The 26,349-nt window shown below is 41.0% G+C and overlaps 1 protein-coding gene across 8 annotated transcripts in view; it reads left to right on the top strand.

Moving 5' to 3' along the window:
• RGL1 (ral guanine nucleotide dissociation stimulator like 1) overlaps positions 1–26,349 on the top strand; it is a 160,363-nt gene that overhangs the window by 35,758 nt on the left and 98,256 nt on the right. For 2 of the 8 annotated variants that reach the window (XM_045026585.1, XM_045026586.1), the window contains 3 exons: positions 95–253; positions 4,896–4,945; positions 18,171–18,281. In XM_045026585.1, the coding sequence (XP_044882520.1) occupies positions 229–253; positions 4,896–4,945; positions 18,171–18,281 (186 nt within the window). In that variant the 5' untranslated portion in view covers positions 95–228. Of the gene's footprint in view, positions 1–94; positions 254–4,895; positions 4,946–16,967; positions 17,143–18,170; positions 18,282–26,349 lie in introns of those variants that run through there. The other 6 variants (XM_045026587.1, XM_045026588.1, XM_045026590.1 and 3 more) reach the window with 5 other exon arrangements.

Raw genomic sequence — 26,349 nt, 5'->3', positions numbered from 1 at the left:
GGATTAATCTCCTAAGAAAGAGACCATGAGAACATATAAGGAAATATGTTACTGTTTGTATTTAAAACACCTCTCCCTTATTTCTTTCACACAGATACAGAATTCCTCCTGCAAGTATCTGGTTCTGCAGAGAGTTAGTAGAAGACTGCACAAGCAGCGTCTAGAACCAAAGCTCTCACTAAGCCTGGAGAGTACACGGCACTGACGTATGGACCACTATACCCAAATATGGGATACTTTAGAGATGGAGGAGGTAAATCAACTGGAGGTGACAAATTGTTATTGCTGTGCCCTTTTTACCCCATCTAATTTAATAGATCCATAGTTTTATTCAGAATCATGATAATCAATAAACAAGGGCGGCCCTAGACTAGCTGCCAGCAGCTGGCACCGTAGGCAAACCATGCAATCGGCGCCTCCACCCCCAAACCCCAGTGGCAGATCTAGGCTGATGTTTTTCATAAACTGGAAAACATTTTGCCCCTTTTTTTCCTTTTAATGTTTTTTAACTTTTTTTTTTTTTTTTAAACAGAGCCTAAATTATTCGGTTTGTCCGTCCATCTGTCCAACCAATGTTTCTGAGATCAGTTAAAATAGAGACAGAAATTTTCAGAATAGATTTGTACACGACAGCTAGATGATATTTCAGTCCAATTTCAAATAAAAATGCATTAAAAATGTTAATTATAATTTTTAGTATTACAAATCCAAAATCATCCATTACGCTATCCTGCTTTAACTGCCATTACCACCACATCCAATATAGAAAGAAATAAGAAAACTCTTCAATGAACTTTAACTTCATTTACAAAACACTCTGAATAAAAAACATTCTGTGCTCTTAAAACATGACTTTTCTTGCTTTAAGTTTTGAAAATTCAATCACTAGTTCTTTTAGATCCAGTTTTCCAGCTATTTCAAGCTCTATTGACATTGTGGCAAGTCCAACAAATCTCTCTTGCACCATTGTTGAACGCAGATATGTTATTATCAATTTTAAACTTTGAGAAGCTCCGTTTCCCCACTAGCTACGGAAACTGGCAAAGTTAAAAGAATGCGTAGAGCTATAAAAATGTTTGGAAAACTGTCTGAGAGTTTATTTTTGCAAACAAACTTAAGTACTTCTTCAGGAGTGGAGTGTTTCTTAAGTTGTCTTGAAAAAGCGTGAAGCTCACTACACAAATCTGTAGCATCAATGTCTTTTGAATTTTCAAGAGTCAATGCCAACTCCAGTTTTATACAAAATTCTCTTATCTGTTTTGCTGTTTTCTTTTGGAAGCTGTGGATATCATATAGAAAGCCAAATACTGACTCTACTGCTGTATCTGTTGGAATCTTTCATCAACCGAGTGAATAGCAGTATCAAGGACATCACTGGCCAAGGAGGGTTTGGACCTGCTGCCTTGGCCTACCTCTGGGCTGCCCTCTGCAACCCCTAGTACCTCTTGGCCTTCTGCTAGGCTGCAGCCTGGGGCTTTCCAGGCTGGAGCTCCCCAGCTCCTCTGCCTTTCCCCAGCCCTGCTTCACTCAGGTACCCTGTCTCTAGCTTCCTGCAGCCAGGCCCTTCTCCCTCTACAGGAAGAGGAAGACTGCTTGGGCCTCTGGCTCACAGCCTTTTATAGGGGCCAGGTGGGCCTGATTGGGGCATGGCCACAGCTGAGTCTACTTTCCTCAATCAGCCCAGGCTTCTTGCCCCAGCCATAGCCCTCTCCTGGGCTGTTTCAAGCCCCACAGGGCAGGAGAGGGTAATCACTCCGCTACAACCACAAAATGAGTGAAGTCACAAATTTGAACTTGGAAAAGCCATTTGCAAGAGCTTCTGCATCTGAACATGCCATATTGCCAGATGATCCAGTAAAGGTAGTATCATCAGAAATTTCAATTAGAGTATCATAAATGCTTCCAAGTTGATAGCGAAGAGGCTTCAATGCAACTCTCCAATCTTGTCTGACAAAGTGGTTTCATGGTTAGAGAATTCACATGGTGAGTCAGAATCTCCCAATGGTGTGTTGAGCCTGAGAAAAACACATAAACACGTTGCACCAGGTCAAAGAAACTGCTTGCCTCCAAACAGCATCTAGCAGCATCATTGACAACCAAATTCAGAGAATGCGCACTGCAAGGAACGAAAAAGGCCCTAGGATTGATTTCCATCATTCTCCTTTGCACACCATTGTCTTTACCCTTCATATTACTCCCATTATCATAGCCTTGGCCACATAAGTTTTCAACAGATAATGACATTGTTTCAAGCTCTTGTAGAATAGTTTCAGTCATAAATGCTCCAGTTGCCTCCTTCACTGGTACGAAACCCAAAAAATGTTCCTTTATGAGCACTTCAACATTATCTTCATCTGCAGACTTTTCCATATCCACAAAACAAATGATCATCATCATTTTGTTCAACATGTCTCACATCTGGTGTACAGTCCAGTATTATTGAAAAGTATTTTGCAGAATGGGCAGCTTCTACAATTTTCTTTTTAATGGCATTTGCTAGGATTTGAATCAGTTCATTCTGCATATTTTTTCCTATGTAGTGAACCTGTGTTTCATGATCAGTTATTTTACATAGATGCTTCTTCATGACTGGATCAAACAAAGGTAGGTATTCAGCAGATTTTAAAAAGTTTCCATTACCTGGAGTGTATAATATTTCATTTCTGCCGTGGCCACAGAATGCTAAATTTTGCCCACCAAAAACTCTCACGAAAGCAATCACACGCTCTAATATTTGTTGCCAATATTCTTCTTTTTCCTTGATCACACGTACATTTTCTTCATCAATAGTTTTTCCTTTTTTCAATAGTAATTCAAGTTCTTTCCAAATGTTCTATACCTCTTTCATATGAAGAGATAATTGAAGATATGTTTTTCCAGTCCTTCGAACCATTTTCAGTAAGTGATGTACCAATTGCATAAACAACTTGCAGCAAAAGCAAAACACAGAATCCTTCGACACTGAATATTGTAACCAGTTTTGATGAATTTCTTCCCCATTCATGAGTTTCCTCTTGTAATACTGAGCAGAAATTTTTTTTTATTTCCATCCTTAGGGAAGGGAAATTCATGAACTTGTTCGGGTCCATGTTCCACAAGAATTTGCTGCACACTGTCTTCACATCTGGGCCATGAAGCTGGGTCCCCATGCTGTAATTTGTTTGTAACTTCCTCATCCTTTCCTCCTTCTACTTCATTTACTTCAATTTCTGCATGTGTCTCTGAAGGTGAATACATTTTCTCCACTTCCATATCAGTCTGATGCTGTGAGCTGCCTTCATCTAGAAGTAAGTTTCCATCATCTTGAGTTTCCAAACTGCTTTTTTGTGGATGTGAGCTACCCTCATCTCAAAGTAATATACCTTCATCTGGATATTCCAAATGGCTTCCATGTGGATGTGAGCTAACCTCCTCTCTAAGTAAAATTCCTGCTGTTTTGCTTGGTCCTTTTCCTTCTGAGCCTTTGGTTTACGATACTCAGCTCCTGAGGGTTTTCTTTTTCCTTTTTCTGCCATGGGGCATTTGAATAGTGTTATGTACTGTGCTCCCAACTGCAAGCATTATAGCGTTAAGGATGGCTGACACACCACATGGTTGGCGATTTAAACCACATTGCAGCCATCCCAACACGTCTTTTCACTGCTTAAAGGTTCAATGATTAGTAACATACACTCACTTACCTATTAAAAGAGTTAGTTACAGTGTTTACACGGAAACAAAATGACCTTTTTCGATGTTGTAGCCCGACGCCGGTTGTTTGGAAAGTAATCCCCTTCCTCATGGTTACCCGCTTGGAGTGTGACATCATCACTTTTGTAGTCTATTAAACGTTAACACTGTTACTTTCTTTTATGGACCTTATTTAGTACATGCGAACCAGTTATAACAAAAGTTCATAATTATACAGTCCGATAACGCCAAGGTTTAATAACGCTTAAAGATAGTCACATTTTGGATTTATAATGTTGAAAGACATTATTCTTTATTCTTTGGCACCAAGAAACACAATTTTCCACAGTATTCGTTCAGTTCTTCACCATCTACCTGCAACGTGTTAAAATAACCATTGGACATGTATCAACTCGCGATATCGCCGCTCTACATGAATTTCCGGCTATGCAACCTTGATGTATATTCGAATTAGGTGTCACTAGCATTGCAGCTCTTGCCGCTGGCGGATGTGTTTCATGGTGGCTGAGTTATTGCTTATCAAAATTGCAGAGTGGGTCATCTTGACCCTATGTCACAAATTGGAAAAAAAAATGCTAAAATATTTATTTTACTGTAAATAAAAGATTTGACATATTAATAAATGCTCAGAAATGTAGAGAAATGAATTATAATACATATTCTCTCCGTACACACACGGGAATTGAAATAATGTCGTCTTCGTCATTTTATTTGTATTTTTTTCATCTTTTTCATTTTTTTTCATTTTATTTTATTTTTTCATTTTATATTTTTCCTCGAATTTGGCACCCCATTTAACTTATCACCCTAGGGGACTGCCTAGTTCGCCTATATGGACAGGTCAATAAAGCCCTGAAGTTTCAGTTAGGAAATGAGCAGCAGATGGAAACAGAGTTATGTGGTTGTAGAGAGCAGTATATTAATTTCAATGTTGTTTGTTCTGTATGTCTTTTTAGTTCCATTGTTTAGATTTGAAGGGGAGAGCAAGGAGCAGTGCTCAAAAGAAAATTGTAAAGAATGGGGAGCTCTGATATAATGGTGCATAATGTTGTGTTCAGCTCTGGAGCTGATGGTACATGGAGGTGGTAAAGTTATACAGGATGGGATGAAATCGGGTAGAATGAATGCTGCAAAATAGATTCAAAGGGGCACGCTGATAAGTAATGAATTCTTACTTCACTTTAATGTTCTCCACTTTGTTCCAGTGAAGCAGAAGAAGATGCTGCTTCTGGTTGAACTCCAAGAAAAAGAAAGGGTGAGGTCCCAATCCAGCTGAAATATTAGAGTCTTTCTGTTGACTTCAAGGGTAGTTGGACTGAGCCCTAAATCCTGCTTTCAGTTACATCAACGAGACTCCATTGACTTCAATGGATTTACATCATTGTAACTGAGAACAGAATTGAGCTTAGTGTGCTCATTCTGATTCACAGCCTGTGAGTGCCTTCTCCAGGTCCATTTTAAGAATGGGGTGACCTGGGGAGGAAGTTAAGGAATCCAAATGCAAGATTCTGGATTCCCTGACATTTTGAAGCCCTCTTATTTTTCTAAGATTGTCACCTGGCAAAGCTCTCAAAATGCTGGATTTCTGAATGGTTGGCCAGGACATAAACTATTTACTTCCGGCTGAAACATCCCATGGAAGAGTTCAACCTGTGTTCGTTCTTTCTTTCTTTCTACCTACTATAATAGAAACCACAAAATAGTGTAATGGTTGATTATCAGTTGCTCCCTATTATTGATTCCGACTGTCTTAAGGGACAAGAAGGTAGTGTTAGCATATGGCTCAGCTTTGCTTTGTGGTTCTGGGCTGGTCCCTATACCTACACAATTCACAAGATGATACTTTAATGTTCTAATTAAACCTTTTGAACCTAAGATGCAGAGTTAATTTTGGAATTTAAATCCTGGTCTTTGAAATAGATATTTTAGAAACTATTAACTAATTCTTAGGGCAGTAGCTGTTATAGGGGCAGCTAATAAAAATAATCTCTGGAACTAGCCTCTTTAGAAGTAATAAAACTAAATTATTGAATTGGCCTCTTTTGAAATCTGGGCATCTTCAAAGTGAATGAGTCAAACTAAAGACAAGCCAACTGATTGCAATTGAATGGGTGGAAGGGGCAAAGTCCTTTTTGCTTTGAACTAGTCAAGATATAAAGACAGAGCTAACTGGCAAAAGTCTGTCCAAGAGCAGAGATAGGCCCCAGATAGAGTGAAAGGTACTGATAGTGCCACTGAATAAGGGAGCCCACAATGTACTTACTAAGTTCAGCATCCTCTGGGGAATAATTGTAATAAAACTAGCAATGTTATGCAAAATTATAGAAAGGGGAATTAAAGAAAAAATAAGGCTAGTCAAAAAGACCCTAGAATCAAAATTAAGGAAATTAAAATCCTTAGTCAACATGGATACTACTTAACCATACCATAACAGAGTCATAGAAGGCATGCATACCCCAAGTGAAAAAGGGAAGCAGGAAGACAAGAAGAAAAACATTATGATTAAGTAGGAAGTTTCACGAGGTTATTCAAACTGAATCATCCTTTAGAAAATGGAAATCAAACCTGTGGAAGAAGAAAGGATCCTAAAGTATGGCATATAAAATGGAAATTAGAAGGGTGTTTGAGAAGCAAACAGCCAAAGACATACCCCAGCCCCACCCCCCTGCCAGCTTTGTAAGTTTATCAAAAGCAAGAAGCTCACTAGAGAATTGGTAGGTCTGCTAGACTACCAGGGAGTTAGGGGAGCAATTAAGGAGGATGAGGACTTTTCAAAGTTTTTAACAATTTCTTTGCTGTGGTTTTCACCACAGTGAATGTGTTTGTGCCTGCTGCTGATTGGAGTATTAATAATTACTTGAATGAGGAGGAAAAAATCCCTGAGGAGGCCTATAGAGAAGGAAACAGTATGTTGGAAGTTACTCTTTAAATGGGTACTTGTATCAGAGGCTGGTTTGGGTCTCAAACCATGAATAAGCTCCCCGCCCCCGCAACTCAACTTTGCAAGCAAAAGGAGAAACTGCTTGCTTCACCACCAGAAAACTTTTCCTTTTTCAGTAGTATGCTATTCCATGAAGATGTCTTTTAATATTACAATATGTTTGTGTAGGACTCGATAATAGGATGTTATTTTGGGATGGAGGAGGAAATCTGGTTTGGATGCCTTAGTAGAGCGGAGGAGAGGATGGAGAACACAGTTCTTCCTCAAAAAGGAAGGAGGGAGGTGGAGAAATGAGCAAAGTCCCCTTTCCCTCTCTTCTCCTAGCAATACACACCTGGCTATCCCTTCTTGGGTCAGTAGTGAGATGAAAGGGTTGGAGGACTGTTGGCTCTCTTGTTGTTTTCTGGGGGAAATGCTCTCCAAAAATCTGAGCAATTTGTAGCTTATTAGATTTTTGAGAGAAAAAGAAACTTATTCTGGCAGCACAAAGTGGATTTAAAGCTGGTTTATGACATCAGCTCAGTCCTCCCACTGCACAGAGGAATCTTCCAGTGCCCTGAAACTGGTGTAGTTTTATGCTGTTCCCTCACAGTCCAACATATATGGGGTATAACTAGGAATAAAGGGGTTATGGCCAGAGCATTGCTTCACTTCTGCAGTCTATGGCGGTTGGAATGCCCCCGGAGGCTGTTGCAGCCAGCACAACTAAGAGCCACCCTAAGGCCACTCTATGTTGGTCGTTGGCGGCAGCCTGGCTGTTCAAGGATCAGGGTGCTACAAAGACTTAGTGTCATATTTGTGCTGTTCTTCCCCAAGTTGTGCTGGTGGCAGAAGGGACAGTCCTGAGGATCTGGCCTGCAGTATCTAGTACTTTGTTTTATAAAGTACTTTGAGATATCCAGGGTATGAAAGGCACTATATAAAACCCAATTGGTCCACATGAATGCACAAGAAGCATACTGAACAATAGGGAAATTAGAAGCATGTGTGTATAGAGTAGGCTAAAACATTGCTGCAAAATAAAAAGCAGTGGGGGCTAAGCATCAAGGACTAAAAAATGAAAGAGAAGATAAATCAGAAAGGGAGGAAAGAGTATCTGGAAGAGAGACACTGAGGGGAAGGGTGTGGCTCATAATTGAAAATAACAAAGATGCCTAGTAAGTAGCAGAGATTTGTACTATGGAACATCAGGTGACAAAGGAGAGCAAGAACCAAACAAAACTAAGGCAGGAGGATGGAGATGTTTAAATGCTGGATTTATTTTTTAAACTCCCAAAATACAACAGCTAGCACAACTAAGAAACACTAACAAATATTACTGTATAAGGTGTTTTGGTTTTGTTTTGTTTTAACCTGAGAATGGAAAGCAAACAAGATGGTGCATGTGTATGCAATTCCTGGCTCACTTAAATTTGACTGAGACAAAAAGCTGAAGAATCTGTAAGTCCCTTTCAGGTGTGATTCTGTCTTTCACATCTCAGTGGAGTCTCTTGATAGGTATATCTCCATATAATAATCTCATAGAACTGGAAGGGACCTTGAAAGGTCATTGAGTCCAGTCCCCTGCCTTCACAGCAGGACCAAGTACTGTCCTTGGCAGATTTTTTGCCCCAGATCCCTAAATGGCTCCCTCAAGGATTGAACTCGCAATCCTGGGTTTAGCAGGCCAATGCTCAAACCACTGAGCTATCCCTCCCCCAATAATTGTAATGTGTGACATCTTGGTGCTGCTCCAATTATATCAATATCTTACAAGGGCTGAACTCCACTAATTTGACCAAAGACATTTAAAAAGGAAAATCTGTCCAGCAGTTTGGAGTTTCACAAAATCGCTGATTTTTATGAGAGAAACATTTTATCCTCTTTTGAAAACAATTGGGTTTTTTTACAAAGAAATTACTGAGTGGAGCATGTCAGTGAGTGACAGCATGTTCATTTTTGCTTTGTGTTGTGATGTAACAGTGGAGTGGTAGTGACCACTGTTTTTATAGTGATGTAAAGGTTTCCAGGTTATATTAGCCTCCTGTTTTCAGTCAGCCATCATATTTTGAAAAATACTAATTTTGGGGTAGTTGGATTTTTCCTGTCATTGAGGTGGATTCTGGTCTCCCTGCAATGTAAATTGATAGGAGCTCCACTGATGTCAGTTGAGTTACCTATAGTCAGACTGAAATGTAACAATGACTTTTCTTTATATCTGCTGAAAATCTTAAAAGTATCAACAAAGTTTTTTTTAAATGGTGCAAATGAGGGGAGAATCAGGCCTTTGGACTCTAGTCAAAGAGAATTTTTTTGGAAAGTTTGAACAAAACATTTAATCCATTTGTGAATATGAGGAGAGAGGAAAAATATTTTTTGCTCCCTTCTTTTGAACAGCTCTACAGCCTAAGTGGCTGGGGGCTGTGTGCTAAAATCTGGCATGGAAATAGCCCTAATTGTGGGGAAGTGCCTTAGAGTTTTTGGCTTTGATTTGACCCAATTATGAGCCTTAGAAAATCACGTACAGAGCATGCACTTTAGATCTGTCTTTAAAGCTTGTAAAGGCTGCAGCCAGGGAAGATTTGCTATAAATGCAGGCATGCATAGCCAATTAGGTAGTAAAAACTAGTGAGAGATTATTGGTGTGAAGAGATGGGGACACCTGGAACTGCAGAAAGGGCTGCAGACCTTGTAAGATTCATAGGAGTTGAGGGAAGATTCTTAAACACTCTGTAATGTCTCACTGTGCACAAGGGCTCCTAGGAGCTCTTGCCACTGCTCTTACAGATATTGTAAGTCCCAACGGGGCAGAAGAGAGGTTCTGTGGTTCTTGTAAGGAGTGGAGGAGGCGAGAGAGGATTCCTGTGCGCTTTGTAATGTGAATCGGAAAGAGTTCCACTCTGACACACCTTAGCAGCTCCATAGTTTATACGGCTCACAGGACGGGGATTTCATCCTGGGTACCTCCTCAAGTGCATAGACTAGAATAATCCAGTGTTTCTAGACAAACCGTTACAGATTATGAAGCTTACCAGTGTTGTTTTCCCCTTTTTTGTTTTGTTTTGTTTTTTGTTTTTGCAAGCAGCATTGTTTCAAAGTCTTGGCAAGTGAAACTCCTTATGCATGCACAGTAGTACAAGGTGCTTCACATGCAGGAAAAGTATATCCTATTATATTGTGTACACTGAGACACAGTACTTGCCCATGTAACTGTAGTCTCTATCACATAAATATGCACAAGTCATAGAGTTAAGGTTGCATGTTCATTCTTAACTTTGGTGTTTCCTGATTTAGAGCTCTTAACTATGCAACCTTAATGTTCTGTTAACATAGTTTTGTGTAGGGAATATATATTGTATTTCCTTTGGCATTTTACAATCATGCTGGGGAATTTAATGACTTTAAGGCTTCTGCTACCTACTAACTTCACAAGAAGAGTTGAACTGCTCAGGGCTAGTTTTAGGGGCAGGTGAGTTGGAGGATTGCCCTGCATGCCAGCTTTCAGGGGGATGCCACACTGCTTTTTTCTTTTTGCTCCATTGTTTCAGGAGTGATGGCTCCAATATGTTTTTCTGCCATGACTGGCAGTTTTTTCCAGTTGATCCATTGTGTGTGTACTGGGTGTCATTCATTTGAAAGGTTTCAGAGGGGTAGCCCTGTTACTCTGTATCAGCAAAAAGAACGAGGAGTCCTTGTGGCACCTTAGAGACTAACAAATTTATTTGGGCATAAGCTTTTGTGGGCTAAAACCCACTTCATCAGATGCATGCAGTGGAAAATACAGTAGGAATATATATATATACACACACACAGAGAATATGAAAAAATGGAGGTTGCCATACCAACTCTAACGAGACTAATCAATTAAGGTGGGTTATTATCAGCAACAGGAAAAAGAACTTTTGTAGTGATAATCAGGATGGCCCATTTCAAACAGTTGACAAGAAGATGTGAGTAACAGTAGGGGGGAAAATTACCCAGCCACTCCCAGTCTTTATTCAACCCTAATTTAATGGTATCCAGTTTGCAAATTAATTCCAGTTCTGCACTTTCTTGTTGGAGTCTGATTTTGAAGTTTTTTGTTGAAGAATTGCGACTTTTAGGTCTGTAATTGAGTGTCCAGGGAGGTTGAAGTGTTCTCCGACTGGTTTTTGAATGTTATAATTCTTGACGTCTGATTTGTGTCCATTTATTCTTTTGCGTAGAGACTGTCCGGTTTGGCCAATGTACATGGCAGAGGGGCATTGCAGGCATATGATGGCATATGTCACATTGGTAGATGTGGAGGTGAACGAGCCCCTGATGGTGTGGCTGATGTCATTAGGTCCTATAATGGTGTCTCTTGAATAGATATGTGGATAGAGTTGGCAACGGGCTTTGTTACAAGGATAGGTTCCTGGGTTAGTGTTTTTGTTGTGTGGTGTGTAGCTGCGCCGATGTAGCTCTTCTGGTATAGATCTGCTCTAAGACAGTGTAAAGGGGCCTTAGTGTTAATGAGAATCTGCCAAGTGACTGCCAAGTCGGTCTAAAACGCTACCTTTCTGGTGTAAATGACCACATAATAAAGTGCAGGGCAACAGAGAATCAGGTCTGTACAGAATTAAAGGAATGCTAGTGAATGACTTTATGTATATTTTATTTAGTATTATTATTATTATATTTATTATTATTTTATTATAGTAGGATGGTGATACTATTAAAGGGGAGTACATAATAGCCACAGCCAATAAATCACTAAAATTCTGTATAAAATGTAAAGGTTTGTGTTTTGCTTTTTATAATGTGTGCATTCTAGTTCCCTTGTGAGTCATCTTTTGTGCACATTTATTTAACTTTCTTTTAAAATGGTTTAAATCTCAAGAATTCTACAGAACTCTCTCTCTAACCAAGGCTTCCCTGCATGTGCTGCTTTGCAATCTGGTCTACTTCTTCTCTCCCTGTGTTGCACACGCTTTCCGGCTGTTTGGTTCCCTTGTCTCCTGCAGATGCTGTCTAGCCACTAAGTACTCTTCATCTACTGCCTAGAGTCTGGCTACCTTGTTCCTTTTTCCCTTGCTCTCCTGGACATTCTTCTGCTAGTGGCTGGTCGTTCTGGTCGCTGAAGATGGTCCTCTTTCCTCTTCTGTTAGGCAGGAGTGGCCCCTGTTAGTCAGCAAGGTTGGTTCCTCCTTGTTTTCAGGTACTGTTGTAGGTGTTTTGACTTGTCTTTTCAATGAAGAACCTGTATGCTAGCTATAGCAACAACTAAAAATGAGGAGGGGTCAGCACTATGTAACTATCTTAGTTCTCTGTGGGCCATCCGTAAGTGCTCCATGAACCACACCAGTGATCCATGGTTCACAGCTTTGGAACTTTCCAGGGTTAACTATATTTTATAGTGTCACACAGTGAAAAGGGTGAGTTTGTATTCACAAATGGATTTATAGTTCATTCTCTTGCAAGGGTGAAAGAATGCAGAAAGAGAGGCATTAGCAGAAACATATATAATTTATACAGCAAAAGTGGCAGAAACACATAAGGCTTGTCTTCACTAGAAAATGTTATCATGTTTGAACACAACTATAGAGAGTCAAATTAGCTAACACATTGCTGACCAGCGTATACACCATGGCAAATCTTGTTTAACTAATCATTATTAAACCTTGCTGGAACTACAAAATAGTAGGTGTAGTAACCCAAGCTGCAGTTGGTTCAGCATAGGTATTCTTTTCTGTATTACCATCAGTCCCTGAGATCTTTATGGATCGTCCTTTATATTAATCAGAGCCTGGATCCTCTTGGTATTGTATATGCATTCTGATCTCTGCTTCTCATCTTGAATAGGTTATCAGATACCACAATGATGGGGGACTTATAATTTCCTAGATAGGCAGAAGAGAAATCTTCCCTGTGCCACTTCAGTGTTCGTATACTGGGTAGGTCTTTACATACTTAAATTTAGCAGACACTGACTGTGTGGTAACTAGAAGGCTAAAATAAAATGAGTTTATTTTTCTATTTTTAAAGTTAATTGCAAGAACAACATTTACAATTGTCTGTCTCTACTAACCTCTACAGGTTATATACTAGAGCACAGAGTAAAAATGGGCACCTGTTTTAGATTTCTAGCCTGTACAGTGGCCACGAGTAAAATGTTTCCTTCCTCTTGAAAAATTCTACTCGTTTGAGAGAGATTCCTTGTACTTAATATGGGGAATACCACTGGAACCCATCATCTCTCAAAATAGAAGTTTAAGGCTGAGAATTTTAAAGCTGGCTAGGGGATTTGGACACTCAGTTTTTAACTAGGCATCCAGATCCCTTAGTTGGCTTTAAAATCCATTTTAAAGTGTGATCATTGTTAAATAATATTGGAGAGAGGGCTTAATCCCACCAGGTATTGAGCTCCTTCAATTCCATTGAGTTCAGGATCTAGGACCCGATTCAGCAAAATACTTACGCCTGGGCTTAAGTTCCATTGGGTGTTAAGCACATAATTAACTTTAAGCACATATTTAAATTCTTTGCTAAATTGGGGCCTTAGGTAGGGACAAATGTCAGATCAAATGAGTTGGTTGTTCCAGGCTTCATGTTAAATTTTGATTAGTCTTGGCCACGGTCGTTTTAATTTTTTCCTAGCTACTAAACTAATGTGGGAAAATAAATTTAAAAACTAAAAAGAATGATTTAAAATGATTTAAGGAGATAGGTAAACAAAAGTCTAATTAAAGTCTCAGTTCTGATCAAGTAAACATTAAAGATTTCCAGATAAGACTATTGTATTTTTATCTTGTTTTCCATTTCCCCTCTTTCCTACAAAGCGACAACTCTTATTGTGGAATCTAACTTCTTCCTCCAAGCTGATCCTGACACTTCCCCTCAGGATCAGCTGACTGAGGGCACTAGGGAACAAATACGCTCTGTCCTATTCCCTACTTCCCTTTGGCTGCATCACACTTCACCTCCAAGACTCACTCTGAAATCTACTGTTTTGAAAATGTATTTAAATATGAGTGAATTTAGTGCCTATGAAAGTGAGAGATGGATGATGCTGGAAAGAGCTGGATGTCTATACCTCAATATTCCCTGCCTCATCAGGGAAAGGAACAGGTTGGCAGAGGAGGGGGTTGGTACGATATGTACATGCTCTTACATGCTAACCTAAATAGTGGCTGTGTCTGATAATAAGCCTGCCAAGATCTGACATCTGTGATTAGACTCTGTGAAATCATAGGTTCAAATGTAGGAGAGTCCAGTTAATCCTTCATCTTTGCAAAGTAGATAAATTAAGTTCTATGCAGATTATTGTGTTGTTGTTTTTTTTAATCAGTCCTTAAAATAGAGCTTCTGTCTGCTTTGCATTGTCATTAGATCCCATGACACTCTGCTGCCCTTGACCAAAAATTTCCCTTTCCCACACTGTTATGAAGTGTTTTGTCTGCAGTGGTATGGTTTGCTGCCTGGCAGCCCAGAGGTGGCTGCATTTCTTTGAGGCAATTTGCAGTTCTTCAGAATGAAAAATGATGTATAAATGCAAACTGCTGTTATAAAAAACAAGCCATAATAATTTGGTAAACAAAGAAAAGGCTCAATGCATACTTGAATATTATCCTCCCATCTGCTGGTTTATTTATTTAGATATGGTTGGTTTTGTTTGTTTGTTTAGAAAGTATATCCGTGCCAATTACTGAAGCACCTTGGCACATTGCATAATTAAAAATAACAATTTACAAATTAATCAGCTTTGTGAGCCCTTTACAGTTTCCTTGAAGAACCCCTTCTGCACTTATAGAATTTCATCCTGACCCCTGCTAATAAGTAAATCCATGGATCTCTCAAAATCATAACCAAATAACTAATGGCCGGTTGAATCAATTACAAGGGTGGCTGGCTGTCTCACCTGCTATCTGGATGTGGAAGTGTTGACTGACATTCCTGCCTCATCTTCCCCATGGTGCGCCCCCCCCCCATTTCTTTCAGATATTGGCAACCAATAGGATTCATAGACATGCACAGGAGGAGGGATTACACCCTATTTTGAGTGCAAAGTGACCAGGCAATCACGAAGGCCCCAATCTTTGTCACTGGGAATCAATGGGGAGTTTTGTCATTGATTTCAGTAGGAGAAATATGGGCTTTCTTCTTTTTTGCATCAACTTGTTGCCAATTTCTTGCAATGAAAGCACAATAGATTAGAAGTACTTGCCTCTTTGGTGACTGCTAGCTCTGGTGCTGGAACATCATACCTCAGTGTAGTGTCAACTGGACAGTTGACCAAGAACTCATCTTTTTTATAATAGATAATTGTCCAGACTTGGTGTTTTACTTTTGGCAGCATGAATCCTCCCCTCTTCATGTGGGAACCTGTTATATTTTGCTTCTTAATGAGCCAAATTTTTAGAACCAATTTATAAAATTGCTGATTCAGTTTTATGTATTCAACACAAATCCAGGTTTTTGAATGTGAAAAATTATGTGCCAACTTTCAGCATGCAAAATTTTCAACTCAGCTAGCCTGTAAAACTGCACCTAAAACATGGTTCTAAATTTGTAGGCTACCAGACTTAGTAGTTGCTTTTAACACACAGAGAGACATTATCTGATATAGCATAGAACATATCCTGGATCATTTTGGTATTACACAACCAAAAAATAAACACACACATAGCCTGGAAAATAGTCAAATCAGTTCAACCATGGCAGTACACTTCAGTCTTAGTTTCATAGCTTAAAATAATGTTCCTTGTTTCCTATTGGAGACTACCACTTGCAGCTGCTACCTTAGTTAGCACCATGCTTGCCCTAACTGGTAATAACACCAATATGTATAAGTAAGTCTACCGGTAGTTAGAGCAGGGGTCTGTGCTCCTTTATTCTGTGCTTGGCTCTGTTACTGTCTCACTGACTGATATTGTGCACTTGACTTCTGTGTGCTTCAGTTTATTCATCTGAAAAAGTGTTACTAATACTATACTATTTACTTGCGTCACTGAGATGGTCTGAGGAGAACTTAATTAGTGTCAGTAAAGTGCTTTGAGATCTTTAGATGAGTTACATTCACATCTGTGCCTATTATTTGTACATTGGCAAGGTTCAGAGTGGATATCTGATTGAATGTGTAGGGCAGGGGTAGGCAACCTATGGCACACGTGCCAAAGGCGGCACGCGAGCTGATTTTCAATGGCACTCACACTGCCCAGGTCCCGGCCACCGGTCCAGGGGGCTCTGCATTTTAATTTAATTTTAAATGAAGCTTCTTAAATATTTTAAAAACCTTATTTACTTTACATACAACAATAGTTTAGTTATATATTACAGACTTATAGAAAGAGACCTTCTAAAAACATTAAAATGTATTACTGGCACACGAAACCTTAAATTAGAGTGAATAAATGAAGACTCGGCACATCACTTCTGAAAGGTTGCCGACCCCTGGTGTAGGGTGAGGTGTCGTGGACCCACATTATGAAGAAAAGTAAGTCGTGTTTGTACAGCACCTACCACAAGGGGTTCCCAGTTCATGACTAGCGCTCTTAGGTGCTATGATAATACAAATCGTAACTGTGCAGGGGTTTCTAGTCTATATAGGGTAGTTAAGGCTTTGTGGCATATAATGGAATGGTAGATACCGGCCAGTGTTGTTTATGGATTGTATGTAGCGGGTAAGATGTGAAAATGTTGTTGTGTTTTCTTGGTTAATAGTGGGAAGGTGGCTTACAAAGAGAAGGTGAAAAAAAACCCCTCTCTTGTTTGATGGAAACTCCTGAGTCTCATTTTGCTGAAGTGAGAATGTGTTATGTTTAAGTCCTTTAAGTGAAGTTTTCAGAAAGTCTGTTCTGTTCTGCCATCAGATCAGTGCACTATTAAACCCATTTTGAATGTCTTGTTTCTGAATGGTTTTCAATTCTAAAGGCTTTTAGAATATTGAGGTACCATTTTTGTGCTTCTGAAAGATAAAGATAAACTCCTCTATTGGTATTGCAGCTTTACATTGTTAATGCCTGGCTGGAGTCACTCTGATTTAATTATTCAAAGAAGTCTACGCAAGTGGATAATAGCAGTTTATTTAACCCTCCCCCTTCACCACTCCCCTCTCTTTGTCTCTTATAGTTAAGGAAGGGGGGGAAATTACTTTGGTACCTAGTATGTATCAGGAAACTAATATAAATTCCAGAGGCTTAGCACAATGTCGAAAGATCATTAAGCACTGAAAGATTATTTTATAGTAACTTTATATATGGTGGTGCTTAGAACGGGGAGTTTAAATTCATAAGCATAAACAGGAAAACCTTACATCACAGTGTGTGTGTGTGGTGGGGGAGGAGTCTCTGTGTGTCTCTCTCTCACTCTCACTCCCAGCGCACCACTCACAGTTCTTTGTGGTCATGAATTGACTGCAGAACCCAAGCAATAGAGGCAGAGTGCTGTCTACTGAGTTGAGAAAGTATGTGAGAGGATTGTAAAAGCTATTTGCTTCAGAACAGGATCCATCATGCCCCGTCGATGTCCTGAAGAGGAAACTGAGAATGAAATTGCTTTGGAAAGCTAAAATGGTAACTAGAGCTCCCTTACTTCTCTAAAGACTTTCTAGATGGAGAATCCCTATTTCAGGACCGGATTGTATTCTTTCTGAGTGAATCTGGCACACTGATGACATATTTGTGTGTAACTTTTTGTGTCTGCAATCTCTTGAGACCCACTTTTAAAGTCTCCTTCTCATTGTTCTGTATAATTACCTCTCAGTGTGCATTACTGATTTTAAAATGATGCTTATCTGCAAAGTAATTGACTTTCTGTGTGTGTTTGTGGAGTGGCACAGAAGAGGGAAACATTTGAGAAAGGGAAGTTAGATGAGTCCTTGAGGATGAATTCAGGTTTTTTTTTTTCTGGCTCAGCAATAGTGGTTTGTCTTTGTTTTTCTATTTCGTTCTTTAGATTAGGAAATATAAACTGGAGAATTATTTCAGGTTATGTTTTCAATTAAAGTTTTGGTGTGATATTATGGTGCTGCTTCTGCTTTCTGATATTTGTAACTTTCAAAGTCTTAGCCCTGGGAAGTTTTTGTAGCCTGAAATAATATTAAAAAACAAAACAAAGTGCTTTTAGTCCCTCATGTCAAAAGAAATAGACACACTGTATTTTAAATAATTTTTAGTTTCTAAGTTTAAATGATCTCAGCCTATGTAATTCCTCTTTTTTAAAGTACAATTCTTTCCATAAAGGAAAACCAAAGAGAGTAATTGCTTTAAAAAATGTTTACTAATCAAAATGGAATCATTTCCTTCAAAAAAGACTATAAAACTATTTAAAATATGTGCAAGTCTAGGAAAAAGAACTAAATGGAAAGTCAGGGTATCCTGATACCATCGGAAATGGCAGCTTGCCAAGAGCATTCCCTCAATCGAAAAGTGTCCTGGATTGCTTTGATTCTTATATTTACTTTGTACAGCCCATCTTGTGCGCTGAGCTCTGCAATAAGCAGTATAGCAGCTAGTACAGATTGTGGTTAGCAGAGAAGGGGGAAAAAGTACCTTTTTTTTTTTCCTTTCTCTCTTTTTTTTCCCTTCCCCTTCCATGGCAGAGCTCAATTCAGGACGGGGGTGAAGAGGTAGAGGAAGGAGCTGTTTACCATGTCACCCTCAAAAGAGTGCAGATTCAACAGGCTGCCAATAAAGGAGCAAGATGGCTAGGGGTGAGTAAAACCGGCACAGTGGCATCTTGAGAGATTACTTGTAGACTTTGGAGCCCTGGTCCAAAGAGCTGAATTCCACAGCATAGTTATGGTATTAACTTTTAGCAGAGACTGGTTTTAACATTAAAGAACAACTCGGTATCTGCATTGCCTGAAAAAAAGTTATATTTTGTTCAACTCTTAATCTTCTGGATGATATATAAAACTAGGATTTGATCAGTTGTGGTCATGGATCCCATAGTACTTTTTGCAGGTGTAGGGATTTTAGTCCAGGGTCTGATCCTGAAAATTACTGAGCACTCTCAATCATTTCACTAAGAGTGGTATGTGTTCTCTACCCCTCAGGATCAGGCCCCTGGACCTGGACACATTCTAACTACTGTACCTACGTTCTATCTACCTGTGGACTCAGTCCAGCACCTTTTGAAGTCAATGGAAAAACTCCCATTAATTACAATGGGAGCAGAACTGGGCTATAATTTCACTGCTTTTTCAGTTGCTTACACCATTCATCTTCTCTTTCTGTCCTACACAGTTGTGCAGTGTTGCTATGTGCTGTTACACAAGTGCAGTGTTTCATCCAAAAGGCAGGTGCATTTTAGTTATGGGTGAAACAAGGCCTGTATAGAAGGCCAAATATTGCAAGGTGCTGAATGCCCTAAACTCCTATAAGGTCAGACCCTCCATTGGTATCAAATGCCATCACTCCATTAAAGCCAATGGAGCTATGTCACTACACCGCTTGAGGATCTGGCCCATATTTTTATCTATTTGTAAATTTCCTTCAGAATGAAAGGCACAATACACATTCTAGATCAGATTTATTTACCAGTTTGAAAAACATCTTTCCTCAATCCATATAAGGTCAATAATGTAAAGGCTCTTAGGGCTACCCTGAGATTTAAATCAAATAGATTTTTTGTCAAGTATCATGGCATAAAGCAACATGCGAGACAGCAGCACCGAAAACACAGTCCCGAAAGATAAGCAAATTTTGCCCTGCATGCAGATAGTGTTCAGAATTTCCCCTTTCCCTATTTCCAAGAAGTACACAGAGTTCTAAGCAGAACAGATTATTTCAAATCTGCTTCCTTTGATGAGTGGCAAATTTCCCATCTCTGCCTCCTGTTTATGGCAGAGTTGGGGGAAAAATAGCTGAATGTATTTTTGAGCTCCTGTTAATTGCACAGATGGTAGTTTTTCCAGAGGTCAAAACCATTTTGAGTGAGATTGTCCCACAGATGTAGTCACCACAATTGAAGCACTTTTCAATTGGAGTCACTACTATTCAGTAGCGTCCATGTATGGGGAGTGGGTGCTCAGACCTGTAATCAGTGGACAGGTGTCCATGTTACAGAAACCACCACCACAACTGGCAGGAGTTGGTATACTACTTTGATTGTAGAGAGAGGTCAAGGACTGAAGCATCATGGAAAATGAACTATCCTTTATTACTGGATAGAACTGGTCCCTCCAGGTAAGGATTGAAGTATATTTGTGAGCAGGGAGGCTGCATGTTAGAAAGTCTGCAGCTGTTCTGTTCATAAATGGATAAATTCAGTCTCCTGGGCTGTCAGGCTGACATCTTTTATGAGCAATAATCCTGCACAATTATTTTAAAATCAAAACAGTCCCACAACCTTTTTGTTCACTTTAAGCACTTCAGAACTTAAAATATTTTAAGTCCTTTAAGTGGATGGGACCTGAGCCTGCTCTCGCTGTTGACTTCAGTGGGAACAGGACTGGTCCCCTGGTCAATAAACAGCCCTTATGCTGGAGCACTGGTAATTAATGTGCACTCCATCAGCAATTCTGCCTTAAAAAGAAGAACTGTTTTTTAGAAGTGTCATCAGTTTTGTTTTGCTTTACTCTGAAATCTAGAGCTGATGTGGTTTTATTACTACTCTACGTGTTTAACTTTTTCAGCGGTTTGTAATTGATAGCACAGTATAAAATGAATTACTTCCAAAAAGCCATTGGGTTTCCCAGTGTTGGAGTTCTCTTTCTTTTTAATGATGCTGTAAGTCCTGCCCGTGTGGGTTGCTGATTCAGGGCCAAACTGAAGACAATGGAAGAGTAATGCATACATATCCAACAGCAGGATGTGGGCTTTAGTTTGGAAAATACAGGAACTCTTTATGATTAAACAATTTTTCCTTTAAAAAAGTCAAGTTGAGAGTGTCTAGGCTCCCTGGAACTACCAAAGCAAATCCTGTAAAGGTCTACTGAGTTCTTCATCCTTCTAAGAAAGAGAAATTGAGTTCCTTGTAGTTTATTGCAGTGGGGTAGGTGTCTATCCTTTGTGACTTTAAAAACTGAAGGCCTGTTTACTGTGCATGGATATTAAATATCCTGTGGCATTTTTCATCAGAGTAGTTGTTTGATCCAGTGACCCCAAGTAGCTGCTTTTCAGTGGTGCTGTGTGTATAAAGTGCTTTGTAATCCTTTTAGATGAAAGGCAGTAGGTAAAAATGTAAATTATTGTTTACCATATTGGAGAGAGTGCTGCAGAATTCATACTGAAAATGTCAGTGAATTAGAAATCTGCTTGTTTATTTCAACTATATCAGAATTTTACGCTTTACAAAGTACCATTGAGTATTGACAGGCTTGAAATCTTGGACAAATTCATCCCTATTGTTATGATACAAAAGACAACAGAGTGAGACTGTGTATGAATCTAGTCCATTCGGTCTGTTTCAGCCTTTCATATTTAAACTTCTTTTTTTTAAACAAAATTCCCCACCATAGAGAGCATCCAAAGACACCCATCCCACTGGACCCATTACAACTGAGTGGTCTGCAAAAAGGTCAGTTATAGGGTCTCAGTTAAGCATCTTAACACTTTGCATCCCTATAACTCTAACTAATTTTTGGTGTTTCAAATTTTTGTAGTAATAATAAAAAAAGACTCCTTGGATGAGGTCATGTAAGTAAAGGTCTGCCAAGAGTCAAATGCTTATAGCATTAATAAACCTTTCTGAAAATAGGAGTCTGGTATATAAACATCCAACCACTCAGCTTTTGTTTTAGCAGAAGGCTGTGTTTAAGAAGGTATCCTTCACCAGAGACAATGTTATGAAAGCTAGCTGTAATACTATAAATCTCCATAAGATCATCAGTTTGATCCATTATATTTAGTTTTAAGTGGCTTTAAAACTTATAACTTGCTATTATTAATTATTTCTGTTACCGTAATGCCAAGGAACCCTAGTCACGGATCAGTATCCTGTTGTGCTAAACACTGTAGAAACACCTACTCCTGCCCTGAACTGCTTTCAGTCGATATATAAAGCCTGGTCTACACTTGGGGGAGAGGATCAATCTAAGTTACGCAACTTCAGCTATCAGAGTAGCAGCCAAGTTAGGCTGTATCCATAAAAAGGACAGGAGTACTTGTGGCACCTTAGAGACTAACAAATGTATTATGCTCAAATAAATTTGTTAACTTCAGCTATGTTATGTGGCTGAAGTCAACGTACTTAGATCTACTCATCACGGTGTCTTCACTGTGGTAAGTCGAAGGCTGATGCTATCCCATCGACTCCACCTGTGCCTCTTGCCCTGGTGGAGTACTGGAGTCGACAGGAGAGCGCTCAGCGGTCGATTTATCACATCTAGACTAGACGCGATCTAGACTAGATTGCTGCCTGTTGATCCAGCAGGTAATGTAGACAAGCCCTAAGACAAAAGACAACAGATGGATACAGACAGACGGGAGGACTACAAGGAAACAATGAGACCGTATTGGTCCACATGATATGCAGTATTCTCTGCATACTAGCAGCTTAACTGTTTTATGGATGTTTATGGGTAGCTCCTCCCAGGCATGAGGGGCAGCATGAGAAAGCACGAAGGTGCTTGTTTTAAAATGTAACAATTGGGCTATGGAGGCTGGTGTCATGGGCTGATGGGAGGTGGAAGTCGACCTCTCAATAGTCAATGAGAGATGATGGGTGGAGTGGGGATGGGCTGTTGAAAGACCTTCAAAGTGAAGACAAGTAGCTATGTTTGATGCAATAGAGAAGGGTGTGCCACTGGATGGAGGTAGAGAGAGAGGAGACATACTCAAAGTGACAGTCTAGAAAAATGATCTTTGCAGTAGCATTCTGAATGGGTTTGAGAGGGGTTTACATTTGTCAACACCAGAGAAAAGGATGCTGCAGAGAGAAAAGGATGCCGAAATGCAATATGATGAGATCCTGGGTGAGAGTTTCATCTGTGTTCTGGATAGGAAAGCTTGTATCTTAAAGATGTTATACAGAAAGAATCTGCTAAATTTACACTTAGCCTGGAAGTGAAGATGTAGAGAGACAGAGAGAAGTCCAAGTTGAAAATGACACTCAGGTTGCAGGCCTGCATGTCAGGCAGGATGGTGATATTGTCCACAGAGACTGAAAAAGGAGGTAGCAGGGAGGATTTGGAGGGGAGAAGAGATTAAGAATTCTGTTTTAGTCATGTTGAGTTTGAGCTGATGCCTAGAGATCCACATGATTTTAGTTTTGGCAGAAGGAGACGGTTTGGATTAGAAAGGTAAATCTGAAAGCTGTGAGCATAGAGATGGTAGCTGAGTTTGTGTTTGCAGAGGAGATTACCTAGATATAAGGTTTGGCGAGGGGGTGAGGAGGATTGGCTGATGGAGGGATTAGAAGTAAGAGAACCAGGGGAGGACAGAAGAGCATGGTTGGTGGTGTTGAAGGCAGCTGAGAGGTCAAGGAAAATGAGGATGGAGTACTGGTTCTGAGCTTTGGCTAAGAAGAGGTCATTGGAGACTTTGAGAGTGGTTTCAGTGGAGTGCAAGGGGTGCAAGCCAGATTGGAGTGGGCCTAGGGTGGAAGTAGAAGAGAGGACACCAGACAGCAACTGTAAACAACACGTTCAATGAGCTTAAAGATGAAAGGTGGGGTGAAATAGTAGTTGGAGAGGCAGGTGGATCAAGGGTGTGTTTTTTGTGATGGCAGAGACTAAAGCAGCCTGTATTGCCAGCTGAAAGTCAGGCAAAAGTGAGAAGTTAAGGGGAAGAGTAAGGGAGAGGACAAGAGTGGGTGTGAAGACCAGAGGGTGGGATAGGGTTTCTAGGGCAAGTGGAGGGGTTAGAGGAGGAGAGCAGGTGAGAAGCTTCTATGTCTGTGATGGAGAGAAGAAGGAGAGAGAGAGTTGTGGGGGTGGGGAAGGAAAATCAAGCCACGGGGGGGGAGGAAGCTCTCATTGTATTTTGTCAGTTTTCTCTTCTGAGAAAGAAGTGGAGGTGGGAGAAGGGGAGGATTTGAGGAGTGAGTGATGGTGGTGAAAAGGTGGCTGGGATTGCGGTTGTGTGATCCAATTAAGTTGGAGAAGTAGAGTTACTTACCTAGGAAGATGGCAGAATTGAAGGAGAAGAGGACAGAATTTTGTAGTGGAGGAAGTTGACCTAGCACAGGATTTCCACCAGAGTAATTCCATAGTGTGAGAGCTGAAGCAAATGAAGTGGATATTGGGGGTGTGGCTGGGCTGGTGGTTGGTAGGGCAGACCTTGCAATGAGAGAGAGGGGCAAAAGAGTCAAGGATGGAGGAGAGTAAAGTGTGGAGAGAATCAACAACCATATAAATGAAAGAAAAGGGGAGGGAGTGCAGGGAGAAGTCTGAGAGCGAATGAGAAATCAGCAATGCTGATGGACTGGAAGTCATGGAAAGGCTGAGTGACCGGCATAGTGTGGGGGACTGATGGGCAGTGCTGAAAGGCATGAGGTAATGGTCAGAGAAGGGGAAATCAGCAACAGACATAGGTGCTGATTCTGTGGGTGCTCTGGGAATGGAGCATCCACAGGGGATGCTGAGCAACCACTGGCAGCACCCCTAACAGTTCCCCCCAGCGCCTCCTGGCAGGCCCTGCAAATCAGCGCCTCCCTCTCCCTCCCAATGCCTCCCACCCACTGCAATCAGCTGTTTTGTGGTGTGCAGGGAGGAAGGGGGAAGGAGCAAGGACGCAGTGTGCTTGGGGGAGGGGGTGGAATTGGGTGGGAAGAGGTTGGGTAGGGTGGGGCCTTGGGGGAAGAGGTAGAGTGGGGGCGGGGCCTGAGGAAGAGTACCCCCTGACGCTATGGAAAGTCAATGCCTGTAGCAACAGACACAGGAGAATGAGCTGTGCTTGGTGAAGACCAAGTCAAGTGATAGGCTCTTTTGGTGAGTGGGAGAACCGAGCCAGGGCTGCAGGTTAAATGAAGACATGCAGGTCAGGAAAAGTGCAGCTAAGGGGTCAGGTGGGTCATTAACATGGAGCTGAAGTTCTCAAGGATGACTATGGCAGACTGAGAAGAGAGAGCTAGGAACTGAAATCAGAGAGGAAGGTTGATGGGGAGGAGTGAGTTGAGTGGATGGTAGATGACAGCAACATGGAGGGACAGAGGAGAGATGATTCTATACCTGCGATAGGCAACCTATGGCACGTGTGCCAAAGGCGGCACGCGAGCTGATTTTCAGTGACACTCACACTGCCTGGGTCCTGGCCACGGGTCTGGGGGGCTCTGCATTTTAATTTAATTTTAAATGAAGCTTCTTAAATATTTTAAAAACCTTATTTACTTTACATACAACAACAATTTAGTTATATATCATAGACTTATGGAAAGAGACCTTCTAAAAACGTTAAAGTGTATTACTGGCACGCAAAACCTTAAATTAGAGTGAATAAATGAAGACTCAGCACACCACTTCTGAAAGGTTGCTGACTCCTGCTCTATGCAGTGCTGTTCAAACGAGAAGAAAGAGGGGGATGGGGGAGGAGGGATGGGTTGGAAGCGGTAGGAATGGGAAAGGAGAAGCCTGACAGCTCCACCATGGTCTGATCTAGGCAGGGAGCGTGAGAGAAGGAGAGGCCTCTGTAAGAGAGGGCAGCTGCAGAGTCCCCTGACAGAGGACGGGATTGAGTTCTGAGAGCCAGGGGCTGGAGGGATTGAGCTATGCACAGGTTGTGAATGACTTTTATCTTTTTAGACATGGATTGGGCATTCCAGAGACATCAAGGGAAAGGAGGGAATGGGCATGAGGCTCAGAATGGTGTCACAAGAGGGTGGGGATGGATATGGGAAGTGGAGAGGGCAGGGATGGATGAAGGGCCAGAGTTGGGACAAATGTTACCAGAGGGGAAGAAGAAGAGGGGTGGAGCTGGAATTGTGCTGATGGGAGGAGAGAGGGGATGGGGGGGGGAAGAGGAGCAGGTAGAGCTAGTGGGAACTGTAGTGGGGTGAAGGTAATAAGGATAGGGATATGGAGCCAATTGGTGGACGCCGAGAGAAGAACGGATGTTATGATGCAAAAGAGAGGCATGATGAGAGTCATGGGTGAGTGACAGATGGTCAAGATTACAAAAATAAAGTCTGAAAAATGTTGTGAAGCTTTACTTCTAGAAGGCAGCTGGAGAGTGTTGTTTCACCCTGCCAGGGAGGAGAAAGTGGAGGGCCATGCTCCGACCTGGAAAGATCTGGTTGGGAGGGAAACATCCTGGAACAGAAGTGGCTCTCTGGTGCTTGTAGAAGATAGAAACCACGTGAAGCTGATTTCCCGCACCTTACAAATGATAGCTAAGCTTGAGAGTCAATCTTCAAATCATAATTTCTCCATTTCTTGATGGGAGATACAGACTAATGTACTGTAATAGTGGTTCTTACAAAGGATCTCAGATGTGCCTTAAGAAGACAGGGAACCTGCTGTGATGAAGTGGTACTGTTCTTACTGTGGTCTGTGAATGCTGTGTTGGTGCCTCAGTGTCCCCAAGGCAGTTCTTAAGTATCTATCAAAGCAAAAGGCCAGTGCACCTAAATGCCTGACACTCTGTCTGCTAGCAACTGATGGCCTGGGCCCCTCCTCTGCAAAGGTGCCAATTGAAGGTGTTGGAGACAAAGGGGTCAGGTGACCTCCTGGCCCCGGGAAAGGAGAGGAGGAGGGGCTGGAGGGGGTTGGGGAGTCTGGAGCTGGCTGGGGGAGGAAGGGAAGGACAGACAGGGCTCTGATCCCCCAATGGGCTGTGGGGCTCCTGGGGCCCCAAGATGGACCTAACAGGGGGGATCCTGTTGTCTGTGCCTGCAAGACC

This window comes from Mauremys mutica, chromosome 8 (assembly GCF_020497125.1).
Source record: "Mauremys mutica isolate MM-2020 ecotype Southern chromosome 8, ASM2049712v1, whole genome shotgun sequence".
Classification (NCBI taxonomy): domain Eukaryota; kingdom Metazoa; phylum Chordata; order Testudines; family Geoemydidae; genus Mauremys; species Mauremys mutica.
This window is presented reverse-complemented; position numbering and strand designations above follow the sequence as displayed.